The following is a 17,888-nucleotide window of genomic DNA, read 5'->3' as shown; positions in this document are numbered from 1 at the left end:
TTTTATAGGGCATAGAGTGAAAAGGTAGAAGCAAGGATAGGGAAGAGATTGCAGGAGAAATATGGTCCAGGAGGCACCTGGGCACAGAGCACATTTCAGGAAAGGAGATTTTTGTAGGCAGCCAATGGAGCTGTGTGGGGTTTTGCGTTGTTCAGGAAGCCATGCAAATTTGCTGGCCTAAAGCTTCACTAGAGGAAGGACACTGTGGGACTAGGGAGACATTTCTTCTCTGCTCTTTTTTGCTTATTTTGTCTTTAGAATGCTAATTTATTTTATTTTTTTTGTTGCAAGTAAACCTAGCAATTCCGCTGTGACATATGGCCAAAAGATTTTTATTTAGAATACTTTTAAAACTAGAAGGAACTTGGGGGGAAGAGGAAGTTGATTAGGCTAATGCTGTTTATTCACTAGATCAGTACTACTACCCACATGATGATTCCTCCATAGCCCTGGGTGACAAAGAGACCAGTAAAAACCAAGCTCATTTGGAATGAGAGCTTCAAGTTCAATTTAAGTCATCTATGGATGACTTCAAAGACACCAGAATAGCAACGACCAAATTCAGGAGGTTTACTTTGGTATTGATTCAACCTGACATATCAGAAAGAACAATCCCAGGAATGTATCAGATTCTGGTTCAGGGGAAACTCATTTCAATTGCTTTCATTCTGTTAAATGACCCTTAGCTACCAACAGGGCAACTTTACATGTTTGTTTGTGTCTGTGTGCGTGTGCACACACACATATGATAGGGTAGAAAAATGGCTTTTGCTTCACTTGATTCAGCTGAAGTGGATATTCAAGACAGCCTCAGACCATGCTTTTAACTTATGTGCCTTTCTTTTTAAGTGTTCTTTTAAAAAATTGCTTCCTGATTCACTCAATTTTTTGAAGCAAATCCTACCAGCTCTTGACAGGATTTTGTGCAGGTCTCTTCTGTTTCAAGTTTTCAAAATTAAAAAAAATATACAGCACTACATGTTTCTATCACAGAGAACAGTGCTACCACCACAAAGATTTACATATTTAAAGGATATGCAAAGTTAACTAGACAGTAATACTTATTATAGGTTCTGTATTTAAAATACTTTACCTTATAATAGTACTGAAGGGTTCATTTGAGGCTGAAGAAAAATATTTCAGCACTGTTCCTTTGTATTTTCAGCAGTTACATGTTCTGCTCTCTGCTCTGGCAGTGAGTTACCTATGATGATTAGTCATCTCCCATTGGGAGAATGACTCCCATTTCCCCTTTGGTAATCTCTCCCAAAAAGAGGTTTTTATTAGGTATACTCTTTTCAAATTATATTTTTCACCTGTATAATCTTTATTCCTGCCAGTCAATTTAAAGATATTGAAGAAAAACAGACAGAGAAATGTACAATTTGTTATCAGAAAATAAATTAAAACACATTTAGTCTTCACAAAGTGACACAAAATAAAACAACTATCACAAGAACAACTAACATTTTGGAGGACATTATTCAATGAAGTATCATTACTGCAAAATTATCATACTAACCTAACTGAACTCCAGCTTTTTAAATGTCGTATTAACCATGTCATAAACACCAAATATATGGCAACAAAACAGGTGGCAGCATCAACATAAATAATTTGGTTAGCAAAACGAAAATATCAGCAACCTAAACTCTTTCAGGAAAAGCAAAAACAACAATTTCACAAGCTGAGTCCTAAAGATAAGATTCTTTCCAAGTTCTAACAGCTACAAATGAAATCTGAAACTCAAAAGACCACAGATGCAGAAACTCTCCTTTTTTTTCTCCAAGACTTTTCTAATGTGTGGTTTGTAGAAGCTCTGTACTTGTCCAGCTGGGCAGCTGGAGGGACTTGCCTGCCGTGCAGGACAGATGCAGAGGCAAGGGAAGAGTCTCCTGGTGCACAGCTCTTGCGAGGGAAGCAGCACAGCAGCAGGGAGGGGAGGGGAACTGAGCTGAGCATCACCATCGATGCAAGGGAAGCACCGGGCGGGCAATAAATGAGAAGGGAGGGCAGGACAGCACCTCACAGTGCCACATCCTTTGGCAATGAAAGAGAGCAATGAGAACCTCAGGAGACACTTCCAGGAAAGAAATGCTCTCTGTCTGCATCTTTTTGGACCCTCTTTCTGAAGGTGAGGTCACTAAGTAGAGGCTAGAGACAATGATTTCCAGGTTCATGAGATACACTGCGTGCAAGAAATCACATGCTGGGCACTACCTCTATTTCTTCCACAAGCACTAATATATCAGAGGATGTCTCTTATCTGATAAAACAATTTATTGGCTATAGCTAAGGACTGTGGTGGAATTCTATTCACCCAGATCCACATACTCCCCTCTTCAAAAAGTCTTGAGACAGGCAACAGACTATTAGAAGCTTTTTACATAAATCTGTTCAGGAAATGAGAAATGACCAAACATAGATCCATAAAAACAGACAGACAGGAGAGGTGTGGCTCTGATTCCACATAACATAAATACCTCCTTGTGCATCAGCAGCTTTCTTAATTACAAACAGCTCAAAAAAAGGTAACCGTCATGCAATAATTAGGCTCATCTCCTACTGTAAAATTGCCAAGAACACATTCATCAGACATGGAAGTTAATGAAAAAAGGAAAAGCATAGCATTTGACTCAGTATAACATCACATTTATAGTACTATATATTTCAGTAGTGGTGTGATTCTTTGTTAAATACTACTTCAAAAGTATATCAAATGGATATTAATGACTATTCATGATATTATTAAGCAGAACCACAGAATGCTTAATTTTAACAATTGTATATAATTAAATACAAAAAACCATCCAGATTAAGGCTTCCCAGAGAAGCAGCAATTGTCTTAATTAAAAAAAAAAACAAAAAACAAAAAAACTCTAAAAAAAAAAAACCAACCAACCCCCCTAACAAAAACCCCACCAACCTCCACCCCCCCTGAAAACCCTGCACCACTGTTAATTACTATTGTGCCTATTGTTTTACATCTCTAGGAATGCCACACTGATGTTTTTCCCAGTGATCAAGGAGATCAAAGAAATCTGATGTCTCGCAAGGGGTTTGAACTACAGCAAAGAGAATTCCTCTTAATTCCTTGTCAGTTTTTGAACACTGTCCAAATCAGATGAACAACATCTTGCTGTTCTCAATGACACTTGTGTGCAATGGGACTGATAGTCTCAGGAAATTCAGAATAAAGTGAAGAATTTTTTGCCCTATATATGAGTTTGACTCACGCCCAGCTCTGTAATGAATCTCCCAATTGTTCTGCAGACTTTCATGGTTTATGTTGCAGTCTCATCTCTTTTCTTAGCAACATAGCTCCAACCTATTACTATCACTTTGTGCCACAGCAAGCAACATCAGTAGACACCATGGAATAAGCATAGTCATTGAAATGTCTATCCTTCCTGAAATGAACTTTATATGTCAGATCCTTATCCATACAGGGCACTTGATGTTTGTTTCCACACTCTAGCTTTTGTAAAAAAATGTGGGGTTTAAACTGCTTGAATTGACACAAACTGCCAGTACACCATCTGATAGCAATCCACAGTGGGAAACGTCCAGGGAACTACTATGGTGTGCTTCTCTGCTGTGCTCATCTTGCTGTTAACATGTTGTAGAGCTGTTATAGCTTGCATGCAATTCTTGGAAGGTGCTTTTTTTGTCGTCCAAAATTTCTGAGGCTGTAGCAGATCATTCCAGATTCCCATCAGAGCTTAATCCTCCCACTCAGTGCTCACAGTACAGGCCCCAAATGGTTGCTTCACATGCATATCTGCTCAATGAATGCACATCAAAGTGGTTAAGTTCATCTTCTTCCCCTTAGATTTTCAAAAGTACACTATAAAATTGGTATTTTCCCTAACAGAAACAGCTGAGCAACTTATTTTTCTACAGATAAAATGCAGGAAGATGGAAAAGGAACATGTAAAAGCACAAAGGTTTGGGTCTGCAATCATATGGAGATTGTAGAGAACTCCAGAAAGCACTGCACAACCCCACCTAGTGCAATTTACAATATGAGAGTATTGAGAGCAACTTGCTAGCAAAGCCTGGGTTTGAATGGAAATGCACACAGGATGACTGTACAAAATAGCTAATGTCAGGACCGTTGAATTTACAGAACTTCTGCTAACATGCTTTTCTACTGACAGTCAGGCATTAATAACCTTTCCATAGCCTTAAATGAAAAATACCACATGCAGATTGATAGCTCATACAGATGCCATAGAGGCATGTAAATCACTGGGCTTCATGCTGGAAGTCCAGGAGCAGGTTAGATAAACACCTATAAGGAATGGCAGGAATATTCACAATTCTCTTTCACAGAAAATCCCTTCCATTTCTGTTTTTCTGAAGATTTGGTTTAAATCAACTACTGGGCCTATTAAAAAGTTGCCTTTCCTATGTCTCAACTTGCAAGTTGCATGAGACTTCAATTCTCTGCATTGTAGAAAAATATTCTATTTAGGATCAACAATAACGTTACATTGAACTACAAACTAGTTCTAAATATAGAATATCCAATACTAAATATAAAATATTTGTTTACAAACTCCTGCAACACTACTAGTAGAAGTCTTACAATGGCTGGTGATTCTTTTCAGCTATCACATACTTATTTAAGCAAGAGCATTCACACTGTGTGAGACACACCACAAGTGTACAGAGGTAAGTGGTAAAGATTCTGCAGTGGACCTCACTCGTGTCAAGTGCACATAGGACATATCTCACTTTTCTTACCAAAACTTGCTTTTAAATTGCCTTAGACAGTGGTGTCATATAGTTTCTAAAGATAAAAACTAGCTAAAAAATCCTTCATCACATTCATTATTTCTGTGTGTGGAACAATGCACAGTGAGTTACATATCTTACTATGCCCAAAAAACCTTAAAGGGGATGAAGAACCCATCAGAAAAGATACACAACAGGATCCCATGTAATGCACCCTGCCCATGATCTTTCAAAATTTGTACATTTTGTGTGGTACCTGACTAATGATTTCAGTACCTGAACATAAAAGTTCAGATAAACATAAAAATATAAAACTGCATTTTATTATGTCAAAGCTATAGTACTGAATTTCACCTCAATATGCTGTCTTTTAACCCTGATTCATTCTGTATCTGTCTAAATATACACATAAATATACATATCCATTCCCAAATAGGTAGCTAATATTTTGATCGAAATGAGAGAAATATACAGGAAGAAAATTTTCCAAACAGAATTTGCAATTTTAGAAATCATCATGCAGTGTTAATTTAAAAATATTTATTTCCATCTTGATTCTGGAAATAGGACTGAATCCATTAGTGTGTGGACTGGAAAGCGAATAAACAGTTTCATTAAGGAGACATGTTAGCTCCAACAATGTTTATTGGGGCAAGCCTGCACTCCGGCTGCATATGGTGTACCTTTAAATAGGGCCGTTAAAATACCAAATAAAATGTCAAAGTCTGTCAGGTCTGGAGCTTTTATAAATTGTTTAGACTGGGGATAATTTGGGTTTCGTACATCATGCCTCGCAGATCCGGCGGCACGGAGACAGGAGCGGGAAGGGGCCCGGCGGCTGCAGGAGGGGCACGGGCAGGCTGGCACCGGGCACCGCCTGCCCATCGCCCTCCCGGCCAGCCTCGCCTCCCCTCTCGCTGGGTGGTATCCTGACATTGCGCACGTGACTCAACAACCATAGTTACAAAAATTTAAAATAAATAAAACTTGACTTCAAAGGGCGCGCCGCAGCCCCTGGCCGGAGATGGGCACTAACTTCCCCTCGGGCTGCAGCCCCTCGGCGCTGGCACCAGCCCGGGCCGTTGCGGTTCCTGCCCTGCCACACCTTGGCGGACGCGCCCCCGGCTCTCGTCCCGCCGCCCTCCCGGAGCCGAGCGCTGTAGCCCCGCCGGCCCCGAGCCCCCCGCCCGCGCCCCGGCCCGCCCGGCGCTCCCACCCACGGCGCGGCCCGGACCTCACCTTCAGCTCCCGGGAGGCCACGCGGGCCGCCAGCTCGATGACACAGCCCACCGCCATGCGTGCCGCCCCGGCCGAGTGCAGCTCGTTCCAAACGGTGTCACTGTCCACCTGAGCAAACAGCCGGCCCCGGGAGGAAGGCAGCGGAGAGGGGAGAGGGAGAGCGAGAGGGAGAGCATGAGAGAAAACAAACCCGTGAGGGAGGGCTGGCAGCGTGACAGCCCGTGTACAATAACATCAGTCTTCCGTGCTGGCCAGCTGAAAGGCCTTCTGGACATGGCTCTGCTTATGCTTTTTCTCTGCACGGGCTTCTCCAATGGAAACACATTCCTGTCATGCCTCGCTGCCATTCCCTGTTTAGATTTCTCATTACAAACAGTGTTACATCGGCCGGGCCCGGCCTGCTCGCCAGACGCTCCTCAAGCTGGCTGGCGAGGTGACGGGGACCTGCCAGCCCCGGGACCATCGGGAATATCCATCGGGAATGTCCATCGGGAATGTCCATCGGGAATGAACAGCCACTGCTGCCGCAGCAGAGGCACGGACAGCCCGTGCCACCAAAGCTCATCAGTGGCACATCAGTGGCCCTTTCTTAAAGAGAGTAGTAACCTCTCGTTTTTCCTTCCCAGGCGGTTGTTTATAAGTGTCGGAAATTGGAGCAATTAATTGCTTTAAATAATTTCAGCGGTCACTCTTGCCATGGACAGAAAATGGAATTGTATAAAGCAAGACCTTTGCTGTATCGCCTGTCTTGATGAACTAATACGCTTTGACTGGAAGGCTTTATTTTGTAACAGATAAACGAGGGGTTTTAAAGCAGAGAGAGTTGTCTTTGGTGCCTTCTAAATGAGAAATTGTGATGTGTGATACATTGCATTACAAAGAATATAGTGTAAAGGTGGCTAAGTAGCGCTGCTCTACAGTTTCAATCAGTGTGCTAAAACTTTACTTTTGAAATCTATATTTAACGACTGTTTATTTACAGAAACACACCAAAACACACAGGTGAAATGTTGTATATCCCTATATATATTATGTATTATGTAAAGCAGACAAGATGGTATTAAATAGTCTGAAAAAGTTATCCAAAGAGACAGCCAGACTTCCTCGATGCTCCATGGGAAGTGCATTTAATTGTAGCATACCGTACAAATTTATCATGAAAAGAAAAACGTTTAGAAATAGACAAAATACTGTGGCAGATGCTATTTGGATGACTTCCAAGCACACTGAGACATGTTTTCAGTTTGAACCAGAAGCTTCTGTTCCTAATTCCATTAAAAAAAAAAAAAAAAAAGAAAAGAAAAAAAAAAAAGGAAAGAAATCAAGAAATCGAGTAATTGAAAATGGATGCACTGCTACTTGACTCTGGAAGTTCAGAGGAATTTCTCTGATTAGTCATTTGAAACAGAAAGAAGCTTGATCTAAGCTTGATCTTCTCTGCACCTGTCAAATGTCTTTGCCATTACTGTTACAATAATATTATATTTCAAGCTATTAAAATGATCTTATTTTTTCAGTATACTGAACCTGATTTTTCTATAATTTTGATCAGTTCTGTGTGCATGCAGCAGAACTAATGAAAATAGTTTGTATTTGCAATAGACCTGAATAAGAAAACTGGATTTTGCTTGCAAAGTTTAGAATAGCAGTAGACACAGCACACTCTTTTCATCTGAGAAACTCAAAATGTTGTACAAACACAATTGAGCATCATCAGCTTGATATGGGATGATTTATTATACTTGTTTTGTAGGTTGGTAGCTTGAGATTTAAAGAAATAAAAGTAGCTTTTGGAAAGATGTGCACTGATCAACAGGTAAAAAGAAACAAGAAAGAAACCAAGCAGTGAAAACAGCAATATCATAAGTAAAATTAGGCAGACCTTTAAGTTATCTCTCTGTTGCTTTAGAGGAACTGTGAATCAAATTTCATTTTTAAAGCTAATCAGGAGATAAATAAGTAGAGGTCATTGGTTAAACCAATTTAATCAAACCATAATAAAGTTTGAAAAATACTGTGCAGTATTTTAAATAAGGAAGTATCAACAAGAGGGCTGGGAGGGAGTACTTTCTTACCATTTTTATGGCCAGCAAATTAAGCTTAACGTGAAGGAGTGGCTGATGAAAATGATTCAATGGCAGCTGCTCTGTACAACAGGGCATGAGCAGGAGCAACCTGCATCCTCAAAGGGACTATGATTCATTTCCAGGAAGGCTGATTAAGTTAAAATTGTAACCACAGCTTGAGAGTACCCACCCTTAAGACAGTTGTCTGCTCTGACACATGAGACTGCAGTCTCTCCATCCGCTGAATACTGAGCATTGGCCAAGGTACAGCATTTATCATTTTCTGCTTTCAGCTGAGTGTGAGGAGACTGAACTGGCTGTAAGACCAAGTATCTTCCACTGAAAAATTTCCCTCAGACCACTTGAATGACTGCTACCTTAATTTACCTGGACTGGTAGAAAAAATCGGCAATCAGGAAACAGAACAGTGTTTCCTGAGAAATTTTTCAAAAATTACCACCTAAATGAACACAGGAAATTCAGGATATTTTAGCTAATCTCTTGGGCATGGTACCTGTAGTGAGTGGTAAAGTCTTAAAGCTAGGGGTAGCCAACTGAAGCTTCATGTACTGTTACTATAATGCAAGAAAAGTAACATAAATATTTAAAAGTAACATGAATACTTACCTTGAAAAGGCATAGTATTACAAACACAGGTGGAAAATAGTGTTTCATATTCTTGCAAAATTAAGACTGAATTTCTGAGGAACATCTCATGAAGAACAACCTAGAAGAACTCACAGCGCACAGCCAACACTTTAGCTGTAACAACTAGAAAATTCCATCTCACTCCATTTTATGTCTCTGTTAATTCTAAGTATTCCCTTAAATGTTTCAGGTGTTTAAACAGAGATTTTCTTTTAGTGTTACACAGCGTTTACTTTGTAAATTGCTGTTGAAATACAGTGGTATAAATGGCAAACCCATTAAAATTGCAGCTACTGGCTGGCCCAGTTGTCAGGCTGTATATGAAATGAAGGTCTAGAATCCTACTGATATGCTTTCCTATATTCCTGTGAGATGAAATGGTTGGGTTTTGTACAAGTAAAGGGAATAGGATTAGACACTGTGGTTTCTAGTTCTAGTGCATGTATGTATTTCATATATCTGACAGCCTATCTATGCTGACTATGCATGACTTTGTGACAAATGTGATGCTTTCTGAATCACAGACTATGACAAAGTCAGATGGAATTTTATAAGAGGTTATTTTTGTTCAAGTGCCTTGGAGCAGTCAGAAAATTCAGTGAAAAACCTGGCTGGATTAGGATTGTTTTTCAGACAATGTTAAACAAAATTTACAGAAAATACTTCATTTTTAGCTGAATTCTAACCCAGAATCTTAGCCGGATTTTTTTCTGTATAATTATGTTTAATATTTAAATAGTACTTCTGTTTAGGAGTCCTTTAAAAATTGTCAGGATAGAAGAATGTTCTAAATTGCACGTAATGAAAAAAACAATTTTTTAAAGCATCAAAATGTTGTTGTTGAGCTATGAGCACACTACACATTTTGTTACCAAAAATCCTATCACTGCTACAGTTCTTCAAAGCAGAATTGTGCATGATAGCGCCAAGAGCCAGAGCACACAAGCCCTATCTGAACACTGACTTCCTAACACACATATGGATTTACTTCACTCCCAGTTTCCTGAATGAGCACTGTAGGTTGCAGGCTTTTTCAAGCACATCTAGCATTGCTCAATCATAGGCATGTGTAGCAAAGCTAATACTCTGCAAAGCTACAGATGATAGAAATTAAGCTACCTGTCCCTGAAGTGGATGGGGAGGCATTAAAGAAGAAGGGAATGACTTAAGTGAAAAGAAATGTAGGTAACTTCTCCTGACTGAATGAATTAATATTTCAAGCCCCGTGTCTAAAAATTCTCTGCTTTGCACTGCAGAAAAAAAACTTGATATGAATGCTTTCTGTAAAAAATATCTATGTGATAATGCCACTTTAGCAATGAAAACTTTAAGCATACTCAAAACAAGCTGAGAAAGAAGCCTTACAGCAGAGATATTTCAACACACAGAAAGCTTGTACTATAACCACTTTAGGACTGGAAAATTTAATTTTAAGGAAGACTGACTATAAAGTTTGAAAGCTGCCAGCTCCTTATGTTGTGCTCAGGTTGTGGGATATGTGAAAATGGTGAGGAAAGATATGGCAATATACATGAGGGAGGGATTCCTTACTTCACTATCTTTATGAAATCACTGCAGTTGGCAAAACTGGAAATGTTCTTTGTCCTGCTATTTAAATTTATCTGGAACCTACCTCAGGGGGGCAAAAAAGCTGTGTGATTAATAATGCTAAAGCATATCTAAAATAATTGCTTTTTGTTTTATCTGTTCTTCCTGGCTACAACATCTCTTCACTCATCTTCTATTTCAGTCCTCTTTTTCCAGAAATCTCCTGGGATCTGCCAAGTGGTCATTCAATCACCGCTCTACTGACCAGAGATGCTGCTCACAGTCTGACAAATCTTTCCAGTTTTTTGCACCCTGAATGATGTATTCATCTGTGCAAGTTATCTTTCCTATCTTTCCTTTCCTATCTTTTCCTCAAGTTGCCCTGAATATATCCCCACTGAAAACTGTATGACAATGTAAAAGAGAGCCTAAGCTACTGCTTTGGGATGAATTCAAAGCATCCTAGAATTTTTCTCTCCACATTTCTCCTCCCACCCACAAACACATATCTTGTGATTTAATGTAAATTCATTTTCTGCAGTGGAATTCTGATTTTACTCCTAAGAGGAATTAAAAATACACTGACTTGCTCATTCTGCTCTGGATTCTCTGCATAATTGTTGCCATCATTAAAATCAAAACCAGTCCTCTCAGAGATACCCCACATTCCCACAAGAGATACTCATTTTCTGACAACAGGTCAAAAATGCAATTTGTCATCTAGTTGTTCATGGAAACTTTGACCTGTGATGCTCCTTGGATAGCAGTCATTGTAATCTATGTGTCCAATATTCTGGACAAAAAGAAATTCTTTGCAATAGTTTGAAAGGATTGTTTGCCCTTTCTTTAAAGAGATTGGGCTCAACTGTTCTTGGATGAAAGTTAGTGAGGTATGCATTTCAAATGGATACATTTCAACACAAATCTAGAAAAACAACTCTGTTAAAAAACTTCTGTCCTTTGATATAAGTGGTTCTAATACTGAGAAGTAAATGAAATGTGCTCAGCTCACAATAGTGTAGCTATGCAGTAAACAAACTGATTAAAAATTTGTGACAAATAATTCTGGAGAGTACTGACCTCCTCAGTGATATGAAATTTAATAAAACTTAGATATTTCAGAGCGAATTCCTGTGTTTTAGCTTTAAAAGCATTCAGAGTCTCACACTCTTTCACTTATGCCAGAGCAAACGTATTTCCATCGCTGGGTTTTGTTAATATACTGGCATGAAAACAGAAATTAAATATTTTTCTGAAGCGTTCCACTCTCTAAAAATTGTGTGTCATTTTGGTATCACTTCCAGCAAGGAGTCTGTCATTCTTAGAGATGGTTGGTGCCAGCTAACGCTACCACATAAGTTTGTCATATTTTGCCCCTGACCATGAGCAGTGCAACTTCCCAGGTGTCACGCTCATAGCTTTCACCTCCCACTCTTACAGATGTCCTGGTGATCATTCATCACCTCTGTGATTTCCACCAGGAAGCAAAAGGTCCTCACCGTGCTTCTCAGCTGCTGTTTCATCTCACCATGACTAAAGAAGCGAAGGTGCGCGCATCATCTCCAAGGAGCAACTTCTAATGAATGGCCTGTCAGCCATGTCACTCGTTAAGGAACAAAGGAGAAAAGCTTTGCATGGCTGACGTCTTTTCCATAAATTCCAGATACAGGAAGTGTGTAAAGGTGTACTACTTTAGGAAAAATATGTACAGTGGGCTTCCTTTATTTTTACTGCTATTGCAGCTGTATCAAAGATTTTTTTCTGTCAAAGGCATTTCCAGCTGTTTTGACGTGAAGTGCCTACCATAAAGACTACCCAGAATAGCAGCTTTGTGCATTTTCTTGCCTACCAGTGTGATTTACAAAAAAATTTGTGAAGGGCATGTGATCTTTAGGCTCCAACAGGATGAATAGTTCAAACAACCAACACAAATCATTGCCTGAACAAAAACCGTGGAAACTCCCTTAGTCTTGCATTGACTTCTGTGTTTGAATAATTCCAGTAGGAGAATTTATCAGTAATAATAATTATGGATAAGGACTTCTAAAATTAGTTTTAAAGGCTATTAATTCTGACCCCAAAAGCGTCTTTCCAGACTTTCTACAAGAACAAGGAATGTGAGCAGTACTCAAACCAGTTGTACGTAGAATACTTAATGTCTTTCAAGTTTTACCTGCCAGTAGTGAAGAAACATGAAAACACAATCAAAGTCAATTTTCAGGAAATACTCAGTAAAAAATTTAATTATTAATTAATTATTGAATGCCTGGCAGAGTTACTGATGTTGGTAGTCATCCCCTGCTTTAAATGCAGCATCCCCTCTGTAAAATTAAATACATCTTAAAGTTTGTGGAAAAAAAAAAAAAAAAAAAAAAAGGTGAGGTCAGTATTGGAAAAGAAATAGCTTTGCATTCAAAATGAGAAGCAGAAAAAAATCAGGCTAAGTCAAGCTGAAGCCTGAATACAACAGTATCTCAGAAATAGTTTTACTTGGTTTCTCTCTTAAACTAACTTTTATGACAGACATCCAGAATTTCAAGGTCTCATAAAGCATACATTAGACACTGTAAAGGATCTCAAAACCTTAATGAAACAGTGATGTGTGGATCATTGTTAGGGGCAATGGAGGGAGGATAGCATGGATTAGATGTGGATTAGATCTTGTTTTTAGAAAAAACTCATAAATAAAACACTTAGGCCAAGATTCAAGTCTCAGATATGTGGCGTATATCACCAGATGCTTGTAAAAAATGTTACTGCACTTTCAGGCCTAGCCCTAAGTAGTCTATTAATTTAACTTGACATTTGTTTTAGTATTTAATGGGTTAGTGTGTGAAAATGCTTGTGCAACTGCCTTCTTATGTTTGATCTTGCAGTTTCCAGGAGTTTGTAGACAAGCAGATACAACAATGTATAGTTGTTGCAATGCATGCAGTTACAGAAAATGCAACTTCTTTTTGCAATATTCAGGCCTTAGTTTTGAAAATTTTCATCATTTACCTCTGAACACATTTTTATTAAAACATAACATTTCAACTTTCTGCCTGGATGTAGATGTTCTTTATGTTAGAGGCCACTGTGGGACTACACTAGTACCTGGTGTTCATTCAGATAAACAACACAAGAGCATTTACTCTTCAGGGAGCTCTTCTGTCCACCCAGTTAAATTCTGTCAATAAACAGATTATATGATTTTAAAGTGCAAATGTGAATTCTTCTTTAATTACAGAATTACTGTCAAATCCGTGTGTGTGTATGTGATAAAGTCTGGGAAGAGTGACTAGTAGTAGTAGTAGATTGGATATGATACTATTCCACTATTTACATTTAACATACCTGTGCATATTTGTCTGTATATTTCTATCTATATCTATATCTATATCTATACCTAATCTATATCTATATCTATATCAATGTTTTCTATTCTGGCAAATAAGATGCTTCTTTGCATAATGTTTGCCTTTGGCAACACTATCGTTTTTAGAAAATGCAGAAAATTAGGTAAGACCTTTAAAGATTTGGCTTTACAGTAGTTCATTAACTTCCCAATAATTTTCTATGTTCCATATAATGTATATTTGTTTAAAAATTTAACCTGGTTGAGTAGTGAGGGGAAACCATCCTTTGTTAAAAAGGGTAAAGAAATAGTTTGAGACCAAATTGTGTATTTGACATGTTGTGAGATTACCACGTCTGAGCTTTTTATCCTTGCCTGCAGCAAGTAAAAGCAGTCTGGGACTATTCTAGAACATTGTATTGTGCCTGCAGCAATACCAAGGAACTCTGTCTCTCAGCTAAACAGTTTCACCTCTCACTGAAACATCAAGCTCTGTGGTAGATGGCACAGGGCCACCTCAGTGCCATGAAAGAACAAGAATGAAATGAAGTATCTGCCCTGTAATTTGAAGAATTTTTTTTTGTGGCCATGGTGTTGATATGATAAATGTGGCATTTTCTCCCTGCCCAGGAGACACTGATGCACTTCCCAGAACCAGGGATGGTCTGTGTACCTCAGTAAAGGAAGGCTGGCTGTTTCCTGCTGTGACCAAGATTCACCTTATCACACTTGTTTGGTTTTTTTTTCTAAAATCAATGTGCATAAAATTTGAAACTTAGTTGTTTCAAGTCTCTGTCAATAAAGGAAATCAAGGACCTCCAGTCAGTTCTTCTGATCTTAGGTAGAATGACTCCTGCTGTACTGATGAATGTGGCTTTCTAATGCCAGTACATAAAGCTGGACAAGGGAATCTTCAGAGATCTGTTGTTCTGGACTGAAAGTTAGTTAAATTTTAATTAAATTTTAATGAAATTAATTCTATCTATTTGCTATTTTTTCTTTAGACAAACTTACAGCTCTGGCATAGCTCCATCCCCAGTGGCCTTAAATTGCCTTGGGGTGGTGACAGGGTGGCCTTTTTTAGCACACATTTTGTTTACCTCTGCAGAAAATATCACAGTCAACACCGTGTAACTGTGATTCCTAAATAGTCTGCAAAATATGTCAATTAAAGTATGATGTGCCTGGTTTTTTGATTAAATCTTGGTATTTCTTTAGGGGTGGTATAACTGACAGTTTTAGGAGGTAAAAAAGTCCTTCATTCCTGGGAGCCTTCTGCAGTGTGCTCCAAAATGTTGTAACTGGCAGATTTCAGTAGGTAATGAGTCAGGAAAATAATTTAAACTATTTGGTGAATATATTGGCAGCATGGGATAATAATGATTTCACAATGCAAAACTTAATATTGAGTAGATGACCTTATAGGAACTTCAGATTGCTTTCCCAAAACTAGGAAACAGACACATTTTTTGTTCAGAGGACTATGCCAATTGTGGTACAGCCTGGAATATAGGGAAAAAGCACAAGTTAATTCTAATATCTCTGTGAAGGTGATGGTTCATTTGAACACCTAAACTGTGGGCAGTCTAATTTCTTTACTGACAGTTTTGTGTGCAGGTATAAGACAGATACCTAAGCAGCCTGGAACCTAAACTTGCTACAAGAAGGCAATGCCACTGCCAACATTTTCTTGATTTTAGACAGTTGTGCCATGGTAATGGAACCAGTTTGGTGCCATTAGCTCTTATAGAAATAAGAGGAATGAAGAGTCATAATATGTAAAGGCTGAAAATTCTTCCTGGGCACAGACTGAGAAGATCAAGGGAAGAATGAGAAGCAGCAAAAACCAATTTGTTTCCTGGATGGCTTACTAAACTTGTGTACTAGTAAAATCTTGCCTTTCTTATTACTTTTCTTCCTGTGTGGTCAGGACAAAAAGTAGCACTGTCAGCTGCCACAGCAAGGAATAGCAGGAAGGAATTTAACATTCAGAAAATATGAATGTTTTGTAAGTTTCATAAATATGTTGAGAGATTTTATAACTACAAACTTCTTCCCTTGGTAATTACAGGTCAAATTGTTTTCTGATATGAAAAATCCAAGTTACACTTTGATTTTCAAAACAAGACCAGCTTATCTCAGCAGAAGATATTGTTTCTCTTTGCTGCTGTAACAGCAAAATTAGAGGAAATGCAATGGACATTCCATATTATGTACAAGCCATACTTAGCCATTCAGATGGCTTGATATTTAGCCCAAGAGCCACTCTGTTCAGCTCACAAAACATTAATTTTTTTGAAGTCTGATTTTTTGCAGAGCAGCGTTCTTCCCCAGCTCCTCCTCTTGCAATTTAAAGTTCTGACTACGAGTTACAGGTTTGGAGCAGTGTCTTTGGTGGGGAGGATGGGGGGAGAGCAGGGGGGATTGGAAAGCTGCCCAATTTCATATGATAAAAGTGAAATTCTCTTCTGTCTGCAGGACAATCCCCAGGGAACAACGTATGAAACCCAAACTTAAATAAAATCATATCCTGTTTGCAAACATCATATTCCCTTTGCTTCTCAGTAATCTGGACCCATAAACCCCAGCACAGCTTGAGAGCCCATTCCTCATCTAAACAAATGCCATAAGCCCCTTTATACTTTTACAACCATGTCAGAAAATAATATTGACTGCCAATAGTGATGTGATGGGAGTTGCCTCCTCTGAGCCATAAAAGAAGCAGTCTGTTATCAATTTCTCTAAATGCATCAAGGGAATTATGGGTCGGTTCAGTTCCAAGTTATAAATGACAATTCAAAAGCCGCAGAAGTGTTTGAAGCTGGGAGCCGATGATGACATTATCATAAAAGCCTGCTCTTCTTTGCTTTTGTGGGGTTTTTTGCCTATCAACTAGACAAAAAAAATATGGCTGAGAAATGACTTCAAGATTTCTTCACACAGCAGCAGGTCAAACAGGCAAGAAAACAATCACTATTTTTAGTGACAGACAGAGACAAGGAGATGAAACTTAGTCCCATTAAAAGTAGATTTCTGCTTCTCTTATTGTCATTTTCACAGCACAACAGGAGAGGAATTGCAATAGATGGATACACTGGTCAAATGATCAGTTATAGCTCTAGTGGCTGTTTACAGATGAAAAACAGTCTGACAATCCACAGAACCAAAATGTAATTTGTGATTATTCTCCCCATTTGGCCACTTCACCTGCAATCTACCCACCTCTCCTGGAAAACTTTTCACATTCCAAACCTCTGACCAGCTGCAAGAAACCATCTCTTTTTATTAAAACTGCTGGCCATAGAGCTGCTAGTCTCTCTCCAACACAAAGAATTTCATCCCTCCGGTATTAGAATTCTTTAACAACAGTTGGTTCTGGAACAAGGTTAAGCTTGAAAGAAAAAAAAACATAAAAAGCATTATTGCAGGAGGGAGATTCCATACTTCAGTGGATTTTATACTCCTGACCCTGGATAGTCCTCTGATAAAATATTAACCATCGGTGAAAGAAAACCTGTTATGGGCAAATTTAGGATGCTAGCTTAGACAAATTTTTTTGTCTCTTTGTGAGATATGTTCAGTTTAGCTGTACAGATGAAACAGAGTTCTGATCTTAGGTAAGAGAGCTAATTACTACTTATATCATTCCTTATCACACTAAAAAGTTTATTTGATTTCTCCTGAAAGTATAACATATACTACACCAATGACCGACATAATCAATCCCTAGCACAGCTTAAAAGAAAATTCATAGAGATGAAAAGTGTGTACAAAATGAGTACACTGTAGTTTTACATAGTTTTTTTCATTGCAACAAAAGATTTAGTGGAGTGATGGTAAAGGATCAGAAAATACTAGTTATGGACACAGGCTGCCTCTTGTTTGCTGTTTAAAGTTCTTGAAACAAACTTTCTTTTACTGCAACTGTAAGTAATGTCCAAAGGAGAGGATCCCTGATGTTGGCTGCAGTTTTAGAACCAAGATAAGAAAATCAGTAATAGAGTAGAATTCAGGGTTATGGAAGTTACTAGGACTTTTGTTTGTGAACAATATAAGTCCATCAAGTGATCATGTCTTCAGTGTTTAGGAAGAGGAAATCCTAGCTTCCATTCCTTGATCCAAGAACAGTTTTCATTCTGTTGAGTGATTCTTTCACATCAAATTTATAATCTGTTTGTGGAACAGGGCCTCAGAACTAGGACTTGGAAGTATTTATAATTGTATGTAATAGGAAGATCATAGCCTTAGGTAGATGGGCTTATCCTACTTATGGATAAAATCTTACTTGTCCAGTGCTCTTTCCAACACTG

At 38.6% G+C, this 17,888-nt stretch overlaps 1 protein-coding gene across 1 annotated transcript in view; it reads right to left on the bottom strand.

Annotated features, from left to right (window-relative positions):
• The window catches only part of HDAC9 (histone deacetylase 9), a 455,676-nt gene that overhangs the window by 107,482 nt on the left and 330,306 nt on the right, over positions 1-17,888 (bottom strand). The window contains exon 18 of the mRNA XM_059466708.1: positions 5,980-6,087. Within this exon, the coding sequence (XP_059322691.1) occupies positions 5,980-6,087 (108 nt within the window). The remainder of the gene's footprint in view (positions 1-5,979; positions 6,088-17,888) is intronic.

This window comes from Ammospiza nelsoni, chromosome 1, assembly GCF_027579445.1.
Source record: "Ammospiza nelsoni isolate bAmmNel1 chromosome 1, bAmmNel1.pri, whole genome shotgun sequence".
In the NCBI taxonomy this organism is placed as follows: Eukaryota; Metazoa; Chordata; class Aves; order Passeriformes; family Passerellidae; genus Ammospiza; species Ammospiza nelsoni.
This window is presented reverse-complemented; position numbering and strand designations above follow the sequence as displayed.